We start from the raw sequence: 15,627 nt of genomic DNA, 5'->3' as shown, positions 1-15,627 counted from the left end.
ACAACTTCGTAATATTATTGTTATTCCAAATATTTGAACTCATTATACTTAATTAGTTAGTAAATTTTTTTCTTTGAAATGTCGGTTTTTTAGTAAGAAATCTTGTCTGTATACTGTCTAACAATAATTATACACATTTATATATCAATGTGAATGCCCTAGTACGGCCGAGGATGGAGAGAGTGCTCTCCCTCTCGAAAAACTCTCACGTAGCCAAGGTCCGAAGTCGTACTGCTGACTGTACAGAGGTGTGACAGCAGTAAGGTGTTTCCTTCAGACAACCAGCATGACAGCGATGCTGCCTTCCCACAAGGAGGGGTGGAGTTAGAAAAGGTCGACCCTAAAAATGCACACCTCGCCTTATCCCACGGATATCCGTCTTCGGCGGTAAGGTCTCTACAAGTACGGAGCTAACACAAAAATTACTCATAAAAAGGTCGTGTGTGACTGACCTCAAGCAGTTGTCGTTTGAGCACTGCGATCACGCTCTCAGGTCACTAAGACCACCTTTAATCCAATTTCCTTTTCAAATACCTCAATTGGCTACTGAATACATAGCACTTCAAACAGTAGGTAGCCTTAGATCAAATATTCGATCGTATTTCTTTCATACTGTTATTTTTGCAATTATTTTGATTACCAATTACACTATTTCATTTACCATACAAAGTTAACATTGTATACTACTCATTCCAGTATTAATAATTTTACTTTATATAAACAATCTTAAATTCAAATAATTTAATTCTAAAATTATGTATAAATCTTTAATTTGCTCATTTTTTTGGACTATCGATTTGACAGTAAAATGTCATCTGAGAAGTCTATTTAAAAAAAATTTTCCATTTGCGTATTAATATGATGGGAATTTTTTTTTTAAGGAATTAGATAACTAATCTGAGGAGCTTGAAAAAATGTAAGTAATATCATTTACGGATCCGGAATTGTAAGGCAATAGTTTACGATTAGTAGCCATTTCAACAACTTATAACTAAGTTTTAATTGACGGTATGAACAACAATTGCTTCTTTGAAAGTGAAATATTTCCACAAAAGGACAAAAGCCAAAATAATAAGGAAATTTATCTAATATTTAGAGAACTACATACAAAAACTTGCAAAACGAACAAACAAAAAAAGACAGAAGACGACAAAAATGTTTACAAATAAGGAATAAAAGAAACCAGACATGACGACTGCCAAATGTCAGAACAACAGCATATAAGGAACTAAATAATTAAAGAAGCAGAAAAAACAGACGAAGAACAATCAAATGTGCAAACATACAATTTTTCGCAGACTATAGTTGAACATATATATACACACACGCACACACACACAACGTTCAAACACACGTATGCAGACACCAGAACACAAACTTTAACAACCACGTATCCATATAGAATACTCAGAGATTATTGGATGCGAACTTGCTACAATGACAGTCGTCGGCATTTCAACCTGAAACCAAATAGAAAGTCACATTATTTTAGTTTAAAAAAATTAAGTGAATTCAATTAGCTAAACTCTAGTAAACGGAAATACGTTATTTTACAAAACAATCGCAACTAAAAAGTGTCTAGACTTAAACAAACCATTAATTTCTTCATTAAGCTAAGAAGCGATTTAGTCTTTTGCACAAATTTTGAAAATTGTTCAGATTTATAAATAAAACACATTTACCGAGCGGAAATTTTTGCATCTGACCGAGTCATACCATCTTTGACGGTTAGTGGTGCAATCCGGAATTTAAACCAAGGTAAAAGAAGTTGGGGTTTGTATTTGTAACCTACTGGTTGAAAAAGGAGTTGCTAATACCGTTTTAAAATTGACTGGTCACTGTACATCTTAAAAATGAGTGAATATTGAGGATTATGTTATATAGCCTATGTAAATTTGGAATATGATCAACCTATCATATTCACTTTACAAAATGTGACAAAATGCTTCATTTATAAACAAGCACATCTAATCCACAACATTTGATTTTGTCTCCGGTGTTGTTTGAATTGAACTAACCATTTCTGAAATGCTTTTCGTTTAACTAAGTAACATGAACTAGAAATTTCCTTGATTTGAAGTTATAGGATTGAAAACTTCTTGTGAGCACTTTTCTCTCTTGAGTATTATTATTCAACTTTCTTTAAAGATGTAGATAAATGGATATGATAACTTAAATGTAATAATGCCAACAACGTATTCAAACACTTAAATTTTCTAGTAAACTTTGCATTTTCATATTTTTCGTCAGATTTAGTAAGTTACTTTAACGGAGTTATGTAGATCAGGAAGCTACAAAAATCGTAGCACGTACATAATCATACGTAAATTTAAGGGATTTGTTTTTTGTGTTTCTACTCGAATATAAAATTATCATTTTATGCTCCAGAATTCATGTGATAAAACTCATCAAACTTACGTGTGTGTGAAATGATCAGAGAATTTCACTAACAACTTTTAAGATTTAAAAATATTCAACCACCTGATGTACTGAGTTAAGAGAATCCTGAGTTCTCAAAATAGGTTACTTCTGCTGATAAAATGAAAGTTGTTGGTTCGTATCACATTGTAACAAGATTTCTATAAAGCTTCACTTGGCAAACCTCAGTACGACAGATCCCCAAATTTACTCGATCAACAGAGAACTATTTGAATTAATGTATCTTCAAAGGAGCTATAAACACGGATTATTAATATGAAAACCGTTTCCATTACAACCGGATATTAGCTGGAGAACCAGTGAAGACCATGGAAAATAGACAGTGGTCTTATTCTGAAATGCTTCAGTAACGGGCACTTAAAACTCCCAAAGAAGGACATTCAGGTTTCGAAGTAACCATGATACCTTTAAAATACAAAATGGGAGTCCAATAATTTACATTTCTGACTTATACCAGTCTGGGACAAAATGTGCTCATTGATGAACCTCATTGGTAAGTAGTCCTTCCAAATAGGCTGACTTCAATATGTACTCTGTATGGATAACCAGAAAACGCGCCATAATCTACAGATCAAGGCGTAAACAAAGATAAATCTGTACACGCTTACTGAATAATATTTAAATTCAAACATTAGATTTCAGAAGGCCATAAGTAAAGTTAGTGAACTTGAAATATAACAAGTTAACATTTGCAATACATGTAATGATAAAAAGACAAAACTCATGAAAAAGTACTGGATACTTTATCATTCATACATATTTTAACAAATAAATACACGATAAAACGACGAAACTTGCCTATACTTGTTATAAGGAAACATTTGCACATTTGTGAAGAACTTTCAGTTCAAGGAAAATGATGAAAACGGTGGTAGTGACTGAGACTTCATGTTTTCTCCCCCACGCAAAAACAGGTAAAAACCGTTAATCTGAAATCATTGTAAGTAATATACACCAAAACTCGAACACAAAGTAACAAATTAAACGCAATACAATGTGGATTGACAAGACAAGAATTCTTTGTGTGAGGGAGGTTACTTAGTGAACTTTCAGTAAGCAAAAATTATCGGCCAACTAAGAAAAAACTATACTAGGCAAGACTGACAGACTGAATATTCGTAAAATTCAGCAACGCGACAAATAATACTTCGTAGTGGCGTAATGAAAGTGAGGCAATTACGTTAACTTTCAATACAGATAAAACGATAAGACCGTTCATCAACTAATTAAATTACACTAATTACTCATAATATTATTTGTAAACGTTCGACTATTTATGCAATTGAATAAACAGTAATAAGCATTACGATTAAGATTAATAAACGTCAAAAATGTTTTTAAACTTACCGAAAATAACAACAGACCAACGAATGAATACAAACTTGCAAATATGAAACAAACGTCAGATTAAATGCACACAAGTGAGAATGGTGATTATGGTAGGTATTACTAACCAAAAAGTCAACTAAGGCAATCCAACAGATTTGAACATCAAACAACTGAAATTAATACATCAATTATGTCTGTATATATATATATATATATATATATATATATATATATATATATAGACCATCGACACTGGAAAACAGAAATAAATAATTACAAGGGACTAGTGAAAGTTTGCTTGTTTTTCTGAGAACAAGAAGCAGTAGTTTTTTTGTCGTAATGGTTACTGGGCAGATGAAGTAAAAACAACAGCTCGTGAATTTTCCGAAGATATACGGGCACGCTTCCTAAAATCTTCCGAACCATGCAATTGTGAGTCAGCATTACTCCTAGAATTTGGATGACTATCGGAGGAAAGTTCAAGACTGGAATCAACCAATCCAACACGTTTTGGTGTAAGTTTACCAGTAGAATCGACTGTATTGAGTGTATTATTGCACAAGGAATGATCTGAAGACAATAAATGTGTATCCTTCATGGGATCCTGAGATAAAAGTATTAAACAAGGAAAATTTTGCATTGAACTTAAATTTTAAGCATAAAAAAACCTCACATATAACATGTACTTATTTTCTAAATTTTAAGATGGTATTTTATAAGTTTGTAACTCTTAGATCATCAGTATTATTCGTTAAGATCAGAAGGATTTTCAATAAACTATTAGAATTACAAATGATACGATTATGGGATTAGTTTACGGAAATGAAACGCGACAAGATACATATAATTTTAATCCCAATTAAATGTTACAGACCAAATAATGCTATTTTTGTGATAACAAGCACATTAAGGTGAAGTTTTAGGGATTATAGAAAAAAGCCTATTCATTTACGAGGTGGTCATAATGAATAACCTACATATTTATGATTATCTAGGGTAAGTGATGATTCATTTAGTTGAATGTCAGATGGTACAGCACCACATACCCCAGGGGATATTAATTTCGGAGATGGAGGAGGACATTTTGGTGATGAGTTTATGGTAGCCATGTTGGTCAGAGAACTTGTAGAAATGGAATTATGAAGACTATTTGCAGGGGACGAAAATTCCTCAGATCCAGAGAGTTCAATACTGCTGGCTGGACTGGATATTGAATTCAATGTGTTGCTGTTCGGAAGTAAACGGCCACTTTTCAGACTTTCAGTAGGATTATTTACATTTGATAAAGCGGCAGAAGCAGCTTGACGTTTAATTTCATCCATATCTTCTGCAGAAATGAACTGAGCTAATTGTGACCTAAGAATAATAGATATTGTGGAGTATTATGGACAATATTTCAGTGGTTTAATGGGTCAGTTAAATACTAAATCGAAACAAACAGCTAAAAGTAATCTAGCTCGAACTTGACAATCAAGACTGAATCCACCAAGCAATAAGAATTCTCTGAAGAAATCTATCCTACAATAGTTACAACTACATTCAAGTCCCCTTCAAAGACTTGTATGGCTAAATATGAGATGGTGGTTCGAGGTAGTCAACAGGAAACCCTGGATGTAGGTTTCGTACTATTTGACACTCGTCAGCAAGGAGTACCTGTAGTCGTGAGGGGAGTGATGCTCCGTGACGGATTCGACCCAGTGTCACCCAGAGATTACAGCTACAAATTGCTACAAATAGCGAGAAAACTAAGTTCAGGGAATCCTATCGACTACCACGAACCCAATCTCATCTCAACACTGTGCACTTAATGTCGAGTGACCTACACTAACCGCCAGATTGCAACTTGGTCGACAGAATTCGATTCGCACAAAGAAGGACCTAATAATGATCATTACCCAGTGATCAATCAACTGTAAAGACTGATTAGATTTAGCTATTACGCTGACTAACATTTTAGGTAAAATCAAGGAGTTTGACGTATTCCTATCTCACTGGTCACAATCACTTATCGTTCCAATATATAAGAGAGAGTCAAAATCATCCTGTGACAACCATAGAGGGATTAGTTTGACTAACATAGTATCTAAAATACTAGCCTCGATAATTATCGGACGCCTAACTAAGACTCGTGAACTGCAAACACGAGAAAATCGGGCTGGCTTTAGACCTGGTCGTGGCTGCATCGACCACATATTCACCATTCGTCAGGTACTAGAACACAGGCGTACTTATCGACGTCCGACAGTGGTGATGTCCGTCAAGGATGTCCACTATCTCTATTTTTGTTCAACTTCATCATAGACCTACTGATGAAAATAACATTCTCGTCGACAGAATTTTTAGACATTAATCTCCTACCAGTATGTCTACTTACCGACTTAGAATACGCAGATAAAGTCGCTGATTAAATGCTGAGTATTTTGGTAGCACTGAGCAACAATACCAGGATGTTTGGGATGCGTTTCTCTCCCTCTAAATGCAAGTTGTTGCTTCAAGACTGGTCTGCGTCAACACCTGAACTAGGGATAGGGAGCTCCCTAAATGCCCTGGTACGGCCGAGAGTGGGGTGGGTTCGCCCTCCCTCTCGAAATTCCCTCACACGGCCACGAGTATACAGCCTCTGCCAGGGAAGTCCTACTCATTGCCTTCTCGTGGCGAGGGTGTTGTTTACGGAAATGAGATGACGAAAAGCGAATGTCCGGCGCTTTGACCGTATCCCAAACCAATGGTGCACATGGGCTCCAGTGTCCTTCGGGAACAAACGGCGTACGAACCAATCGTTGGTAACCGGCTACCATGGGAATGCATCTCCTCACGATGCTCCACTGCCTTGTGGATCAGACCTTTAGGTCAAAGGCTCGGGGTGTGGCCCCCTAAGAAAACTACCTGCTTCGGTTTGGGCACCGGGGCAGTATCACAGCCCACACACTAATATGGTGTGGCGCATATATATTTGGTGCCCTCTTGTACCGATGTTTATGTGTTGAAATAAATAATAAATAATAAGGGATAGGGAGTGAAGTAGTCAAACGCGTTAACAACTTCACTTATCTTGTAAGTTCGATCAACCCTAATGAGTTGGTGTCTGACAAAATCTCAGCACGAATTCGAAAAGCCCGTTTGGCTCTTGTCAACTTACTTTACCTATGGCGAAGGCGAGATATCAGTCTATCAATTAAGGGACGAGTATACTGTGAAGCAATTCGTTCTGTTCTATTTACCGCTGCGAAACATGCCCATTAAGAGTAGAAGATACTCGTAAGCTACTAGTATTCGACCACAGATGTCCTTGAAATATTGCTCGCATCTCCTGGGATCACTAGGTAAGTTATAGTGAGGTTAGACGCAGGGTATTAGGGAATGGTGGCAAATCAGTTGATTAGGTTGCGAATCTTCATCGTCTGAGATGGTTGGGCCACGTGTTGCGTATGGCTGAACACCGATTACCATGACGCGCAATGCTGACTAGTGTTGGGGACGGATGGAAGAAAGTTAGAGGGGGCCAAATCAAAACGTGGCATCAGTGCTTGAAGTCACTAACTTCTAGTCTGGGCCATGTTGGGAGATGCAGACTACATGACTATCGCAACCAATGGTTGGAGACTCTCAGAATCGATCACAATGGCGTCGGTGTATACACTCTCTGTTTTCCCTTAAACTAAGAGATTAAAATTGCTTCATATCTTTCTTTTTACAAACTAATTCTTCCTTCCTGTACTTTATCCTTATCGCAATCTTTCTTTTATATATTACCACCACTGAATTAACTACTATGAATTTGGTGTTCGTTTTGTAGTGCTAATAAGGTGTGGCAACTTGGACCGATGCATATTTGTGCCTGGTCCTACGTTTATAGGTACTTCCTTTATGTAATAATTTTGAGTGAATTCAGTATACTATCGTAGAATTTTGATAGACTGAGAGGATTGTCTGTATACCTAGTATATGACAAAGAATATTCGCTCCCGCTAAACTACATTTTAATGTATAAATTAATATATGACCAAATACTTAACCGGTTGTTACATAATATATAATTATAATGATAATTACTTGTAGAGCAAGCGTTTTATGACCTGGACGATTTTGAATGAGTATACTAAATATTTTCTTATTGTCAGACTAATCAAAGGACTTACTTTTTGACATATTTAACGGTTACTGATAAGTCTTCACTTGAAAGACCACGTTCAATTGATTTTTCAAAAGAGCTGATATTCTCACTTAGGTCTACGTTCAGGGTAGCCTTATCACTAGAGACATTTGAATTATGAACAGTACTGGTCAAAGAATTAGTATTGCGATCGAATTCCATCCCAATGAACCATTTACGAACAAAATTAGCATCATCATCATTAGGACCTTTTCCGTAGGCATGACAGTTTACATGTGCCATTTTGACATAACGGTTTACCTCGAAATTGCTAACAAGAACACGTAATCTGGATTCCACCAAACCACATAATTCGATGAAAGTATGTTTAGTATTTCCAACAACGATGACAACAACATAGTGACGATATTGGAAGAAAAAGGCTGCTTCAAATAGGTTTGACCAGGAACCCTTGTGCATCATTGAAGCCCTGACAACATTCAAACCTTTAGAAAGTAGAATACAGTATAAATTGAAACAAAAACGTATGGAAAAAATGATAATTCACAGTGAAACTGACTGTACAAGTAGGAATTTAAGTTTAACAGCAGTTAAATAAACTTTGCCTGATCTAACCAAAACATTTTGTCCTCAAATTAGTTGTAATATTTGATAAAAATCATACACGTTTAGCCTTGTTATTTGGGGAATAAATCTTCAAGAATTGATTTACGGGACCCTTCGTGAACATTTTTATCGATCAACAGTTCAGTTACAGTAGAAATATTTACCTTAAATAAATCAAATCTGTTCACTATTAAATGTATTAGAAACTTCCCAGATATGTGAAACCAAAGAGTTTTAACATTATTTAGATGTAGGTTTGAAAATGATAATTCAAGATAAAAGCCTCCAAAATCTGTGAAGTTACACGTTGAAATTTTTCTTCGATTATGTCGGAAAATGCCACTGGTTTTTTTATGAGAGAAGTAACAAAAGTGCATATTTAGTAGCTTCTACTTCATTCTTTTCGGCATCGATACCAAATAAACCACGAAAATGACGTTATTTCCAAAAATGATATAAACACGTGAAAAAACTACAGGCAGAATGATTAGCCCTGGTTGCGAAATACAGCGAATCAATAAAACGACTATTACTAATAGATGTTTACTAAGTCATTCATTCAGCAGCGACGTAGAACTTTGTACGTACATGCATCATTTCCAGCTGCCATACCACATTAGCACAGAGATACAATTGTCGATTCAAATCCCGTAGTGAAAGAGATAGCAAAAGCATAAGCAACAATCGGAAACAATAGGGTTTGAAGATGCTATTCAAGGAGTATAACCCAGTGAAATAAATTTGGAAAGAGGAAAATTAAGGGACATGAAGGATTCAGAAGATTGGAATTTGGGAGGACACAAAGAGTGGATGCACCTGCGCCATCGCAATTGATTTTGAACTATGTCATTTAAGGTCTCTAACCATCAGTTGCTATCGTCTCACGGATCCCGACCAGCTAGTCTACACCTACCAACATGACTCAGTCCACTTATCAGTGACTTCATGGATTTGTGCCATGTTTGGGTCTGGTCGCACCTAGCTTCCTTCCAACCTACTCCCACACCATAAAACATCGCCCATGGGGGCAATCGGTGGTTGAACATACGTGAAACGCGTCCCAGTCATCTCAACTGATGAAGTTTTACTACTTCATCAATTGACTTGCTATCCTTAATTAGTACCCGTCTCCTAACAACTGCATTACTTACTCGATGGTCCCGGGATATACGAGCAATGCTTCGAAGACACCTATGATCAAATACCAGTAACCTACGAATATCCTCTACTCTTATCGGCCATGTTTTACTGACATCAAGTAGTCCGGAACGAACTGCTGCGCAGTAAACCCGTCCTTTGGTTGATAGACGGATATCTCGCCTACGCCATAAATGACGCAAGTTGGCAAAAGCTAGTCGGGCCTTCTGTCTCCGTGGTGAGATTTCGTCACACACCAGACAACAAGGGCTCCCAAGATAGGTGAAGCGGTCAACATGCTCAACTACTTCACCCCCTTACGTTAGTTCGGTGTTGATGCAACCCAATCCTGAAGCAACATTTTGCATTTCGAGGGGGAGAATCGCATCCCGAACATGCTTGCATTGTTGCTTAGAATGGTCAGAAGACTCTGCATTTTGTCAGCGTCTTCACCAAATAGAACTATGTCATCAGCATATTCCAAGTCAACAAGTGAATCTCCCGGTAAAAGTTCAACTCCTAGAAATTTAGATGAGCAAAGTGTTATCTCTAAAAGCACGTCAACGACAAAGTTAAACAAGAACGGAGAGAGTGGACGGTCCTGACGAACACCACTTGAGGTAATCAATTCCGATGACAGTTCGCCATCAACTCTCACTCAACCAGATGTGTTCGAGTATAGAGGCCAAATGATAGAATAACTCCCATATTTGAGACGATTAGAGCACTTTAAAGTATATTTGAAAAATATGGAGATTTAGATGAATTTTTGAACAATTTACCTTAAATAGATACGACCAGAAATCGTATAAAGCGAGTTATTTTTAAGGACTGTTGACAAGAATAGTGCTTTTGGTAACTTTCACTGACAAACTAATCATAACCACTCCACACAAGACAGAGGATGAGGTAACAGACAATACATTTAACCATGAAGGGTATTGGAAGGTTTGCTATTTAATCTGGCCTATAATAAAAAATAACCAAACACTTGGCTTCTACAAATCAAGATACAAAAAACAAAATGCAGTGAAACCTACCTTGTTTTAATTCCCTTTCAATAATAATGCGATTACTTCGCTGTACATTGTACGTTGAATTTTGGGATGGGTAACTTGGAGTCAATATAGGCATCAAGTGATATTGATCAGAAGGATTAAGCTGGTGTTAAAAATTAAATTATTTACCACACAAAATGATTAGTGATTGCAGTCATATTAATGCAACAGATTTTAAACTCGTTAATTCAGTGATATACAAAGATATATATAAGCAAAAGCATGGTAAGGTGAGGTGCTCCAGAAATCGATTTATCGGAAAGTGAGGAATTAGATACATGGTCACAGCTCAAATCCCTGCTCCTGTTCGGCTATTGTTGACTTCAGCCTCCGTGTTTCCCCTTCTTGCATCTTGCGGAGGAAGCCTTCAGAGGTATATTGTTTAATTGGGGCTTGTTGGGGTCAAACATCTCTTGTCAATTTTTAGTTACTGCTTATTCAATGCCTTTTTAGTTGGTCAATATAGTGATTTGCTCCTCTCCTAGTAGATCTCGTAAGACCTAGAACCATGAACTCGCTGAGCTTGTTGGCATGTCAAAGGAATATTGTAATGAACATCGTACGCCCGTTTGTCTAACGACCCAATGTCTCTATAGCTTGGTCACCACCAAGCGCTGATCTGAAGCGATATCAGCTCCCAGCCTAACACGTCGTCCGGACATTCCATGTTCTTATGTTTATTGTTGACCTGGTTGTCAGAAGGGCCACTGGTTTAGTGGCTTCCAAAGTCTCGGCTTTCACTGCGAGGCATCGTAACTCCCATAAACTTCCAGAGCAGAGTTTGAATCGTCTAGTTGTTCGACGCTGGTTAGGGTATTGTTAACCGGTTTTTCATGAGATGGAGTTGCTAACCTCTCTCCTGAACCTTCATTTTTAATAGGCCTGGCTGTTAGTTACTTTAGAGGTTCTGTAGGCTGAGCTTAGTATTGACTAGTCAGTGATACAGTACTTTGGTTTAGAAATTTTTATTTTTTCCCACTAAATAATGGATTCATAGTCTGGTAATAGTAATTCACGCCCGTTAACAACTGCAAATTCCTGGTTTATTTAATATTGATGAAGGGAACACTAATATCCTTGCTCTTCAACTACTAAGTGTATATACATAGTCGTAATTAGAATCAGCTTTTGTCAGCTCTATCCGAAAGGTTGAAAGAAAAATCACATTTTGTTGAGATGTGTTCTACATTGCCGAATATCCACCGTCGTTTCCTTTACTTAATACGTATGAATACTGGTATAACTCAGTACCGAAATAATATACACTGTTAGTTATTCCCATAACTAACCAATCGAATCTCAGCCTAAATGCCCACCACGTTAACCTGGTCTGATGTGTCTTTAGGCTATCCCTGTTGCATTTTACCTGCCAATTGAAGGACAAGATTATTCTATTATATTAGTGTTGAGATGTGTGCTACTGACGTCGATAGATATAAGTAGTATGTATCATGAATCAAAAGTGAAATGCCTGGAGGTAGAAGGTTAACAAGATCAAAGTAAAGAGTGAGAACAAAGAATGAATGCTGTAGAAATGAAAGAACAGTCAGGTCTGAGACAACTGATTGACATTTTGCAAATGAACTATTTACGTATGGTTCCCAGATTTCACTAACAGATTCTGTAATTTTGTGATCAAATACATCCGATTGTACCCACTTATGTTCTCATCACTACAGTGTGACTAAAGCTCATATTATTCATTTCGATAAGACACGCAACACTGGTGGGTATAAAAAAAGATAAAGTGTAAAGACAAATTACCCTTGCCCTGACCATGGCTTTCACATAAACTCTGGGTTGACAGTATCGCATTTACAGTTCGGGTAAAATATCTATAGAACGAATTGAACCCTACAAAGTTCAGAACAGTCAGTCAGCTACAATGTAGGACCAGGCACATACGCCGTTTGTTCCCGAAGGACACTGGAGCCCATGTGCACCATTGGTTTGGGATACGGTCAAAGCGCCGGACATTCGCTTTCCGTCATCTCATTTCCGTAAACAACACCCTCGCCACGAGAAGGCAATGAGTAGGACTTCCCTGGCAGAGGCTGTATACTCGTGGCCGTGTGAGGGAATTTCGAGAGGGAGGGCGAACCCACCCCACTCTCGGCCGTACCAGGGCATTTAGGGAGCTCCCTATCCCTAGTTCAGGTGTTGACGCAGACCAGTCTTGAAGCAACAACTTGCATTTAGAGGGAGAGAAACGCATCCCAAACATCCTGGTATTGTTGCTCAGTGCTACCAAAATACTCAGCATTTAATCAGCGACTTTATCTGCGTATTCTAAGTCGGTAAGTAGACATACTGGTAGGAGATTAATGTCTAAAAATTCTGTCGACGAGAATGTTATTTTCATCAGTAGGTCTATGATGAAGTTGAACAAAAATAGAGATAGTGGACATCCTTGACGGACATCACCACTGTCGGACGTCGATAAGTACGCCTGTGTTCTAGTACCTGACGAATGGTGAATATGTGGTCGATGCAGCCACGACCAGGTCTAAAGCCAGCCCGATTTTCTCGTGTTTGCAGTTCACGAGTCTTAGTTAGGCGTCCGATAATTATCGAGGCTAGTATTTTAGATACTATGTTAGTCAAACTAATCCCTCTATGGTTGTCACAGGATTATTTTGACTCTCTCTTATATATTGGAACGATAAGCGATTGTGACCAGTCAGATGGGACAACGTCTAACTTCTAGATCTTAGCTTAAATATTAGTCAACCTAATCGCTAAAATTGGACCACCATTCTTAAAGACCTCTGGAGCCAATCCATCTGGACCAGCTGCCCTTCCTCGTTTCAGATTAACTGTAGTTTTTGGTTGAGATCATGAATTAATTGATGTTAGGCCACCGTTGGAAACCTGGAAGCACTGGACGGCCGTTTCGTCCTAGTATGGGACTCCTCAGCAGTGCGCATCCACGATCCCGCACCCCCATACTGATAATTAACATGTGCTTACTAGTGACTAGCTTCGTGAGGGAATTCTCGGAGTTCTAGTGAGAAGTCGTGACCAGTGGAGCTAATCCGTGTCGGGTAGAGACAGGTATCTACCTCAGTACAATGGAAGGTGGTCGCGCAATTTCGTGGATTGGTTGATGTTAGACACTAACACCATTGGATGCCGGCTCAGTGGTCTAATGGTTAAGTGCTCAGGCGCGAAGCCAGTAGGTCCTGGGTTCGAATCCCACGGGGTGCGGGATCGTGGATGCGCACTGCTGAGGAGTCCTATACTAGGACGAAACGGCCGTCCAGTGCTTCCAGGTTTCCAACGGTGGTCTAACATCAATTAATTCATGATCTCAACCAAAAACTTAACAATCTCCACAACCCCCATACTGATAATTAACTATAGTTTTTGAACTTCTGCTAGAGTTGGGGGACCTGCTTCAATGCTCTATTCACACTGTCTGAAAATGGTGGGTAGTCGCAGAGTAGCTGAAGGTCAGCTGAACTGCTCCTTAAATTGTTCCGCCCATCGTTCTAAACGTCTGGACTGGGAGCAGATGAGAGTGTCGTCTTCTTCCGAGACAATCTGACTTACATTTGGCTCATTAATTCCAGTTTCTTTCATTAGTCTGTGGAGCTGTCTTATGTAAACTACAGCCGCCGCCTTTTCCATCTCTTTTGCTTTCTTTGCCCACCACTGCTTACAGTCGTTCCTTAGACTTTTGCTTAACCTACATCTGATTTGTTTTTGCTTTTCATCGCGTTTAGAGTCTGATGAGATGAGTTTACGAGAACCCATCAGTGCAATAGACCTTGAAGAAATCCATTGGTTCTTTGTAACCATTTGGTTTAGATCACTAACATATCACTGCTGTTTCCACAGCTGATTGTATAGCTTTCCAAGCAACATCTGGGTCAGCCTCGTTTTCAGAACTACCTAAGTGTGACCTCAGTTGTTCCTGGAACCTACTTTTGATTTTCTCATTAGTCAACTCACCTCTAACAGGTCTTCTGAGTATGCCTTTTCCGCGGCCAGTGAGGCGCAAGCAGATGCGTGCCCGTATTAGAGCATGGTCCGAGTTCAAGTAGGTATTCCAGAATGAGCGACAATCTTCTATCGACCCTCACCAACGATGACTGATGGCAATATGGTATATTTGAGCCCATTTCTTCAGAAGGCTTTCTGTAAAAGTCTTTCACTTCATCCGGGCTGCAGTCAGTGAGAGCGTAGGCAGAAACAACGAAGAAGCAACAACGTGTGACCCTATCCTTCCGAGTTTATACGGAGCCGTTTAGCTGAATAGCACGTAGACGACTGGTAACAGGGATCCACTCCAGTAGTGTTTGTTCCGCCCCGTACTTAGTGCTATTCGTACATCTGCTAGTTCACTGGATTATGTTCCTTGAAAAACTTCTCAAACCCTAATGTTTCCGATTACTTCTTATACTCTTACTACCTTTACCACTACGGGATTTGAGTCGACAACCGTGTCACTGTGCTAATGTGGTATGGCAACTCAAAATGATGTACGTACGTATGAAGTTCTACATTGTTACTGACTGACTGACTGACGACCACGAGAACTAGCCGTCGGGTCACCACATAACACGGAGGGTGTATCTCATTGGCTCTCCGTTTTGCCGAGGTGAGGTCTAGTGAATGACCACACTAGAATCCTACATGCGTGTTTCGGAGACACAGCATACATCAATGGTACGAGATTCTAGGGCTTGCTGACCGATTTGACATAGGCGAGGTTTCAGTAGACCTGGGAGTTTTGCGCATTAGAATCGTGGGCTATGACGACACTCGAGGAGGAAGCCAAAAGTCAGTCAGTCAGTCAGCTACGACGTAGGACCAGCCACATATATGCATCGGTCTAAGTTCCCATACCTCATTAACACAACAAGATGGACACCGAATTCATAAAAGTAGTTAATTAGGGAGGTTGATTATGAATACAGTGGTCTTGGGTGCTGTTAGAGG

The 15,627-nt window shown here is 38.7% G+C and overlaps 1 protein-coding gene across 3 annotated transcripts in view; it reads right to left on the bottom strand.

The window, feature by feature from the left end:
• Positions 1-1,073: 1,073 nt before the first annotated feature.
• The window catches only part of MS3_00010834 (uncharacterized protein), a gene marked incomplete at its 5' end in the record, with an annotated part of 28,995 nt that continues 14,441 nt past the window's right edge, over positions 1,074-15,627 (bottom strand). Inside the window, 6 exons of one of the 3 annotated variants that reach the window (XM_051219236.1) lie at positions 1,074-1,460; positions 3,238-3,368; positions 3,787-4,372; positions 4,746-5,124; positions 7,908-8,367; positions 10,666-10,786. In XM_051219236.1, the coding sequence (XP_051068428.1) occupies positions 4,112-4,372; positions 4,746-5,124; positions 7,908-8,367; positions 10,666-10,786 (1,221 nt within the window). In that variant the 3' untranslated portion in view covers positions 1,074-1,460; positions 3,238-3,368; positions 3,787-4,111. The remainder of the gene's footprint in view (positions 1,461-3,237; positions 3,369-3,786; positions 4,373-4,745; positions 5,125-7,907; positions 8,368-10,665; positions 10,787-15,627) is intronic. The other 2 variants (XM_051219235.1, XM_051219237.1) reach the window with 2 other exon arrangements.

This window comes from Schistosoma haematobium, chromosome 2, assembly GCF_000699445.3.
Source record: "Schistosoma haematobium chromosome 2, whole genome shotgun sequence".
NCBI classification, from domain to species: domain Eukaryota; kingdom Metazoa; phylum Platyhelminthes; class Trematoda; order Strigeidida; family Schistosomatidae; genus Schistosoma; species Schistosoma haematobium.
The sequence above is the reverse complement of the archived record's forward strand: the minus strand, read 5'-3'. Positions and strand labels throughout refer to the sequence as shown.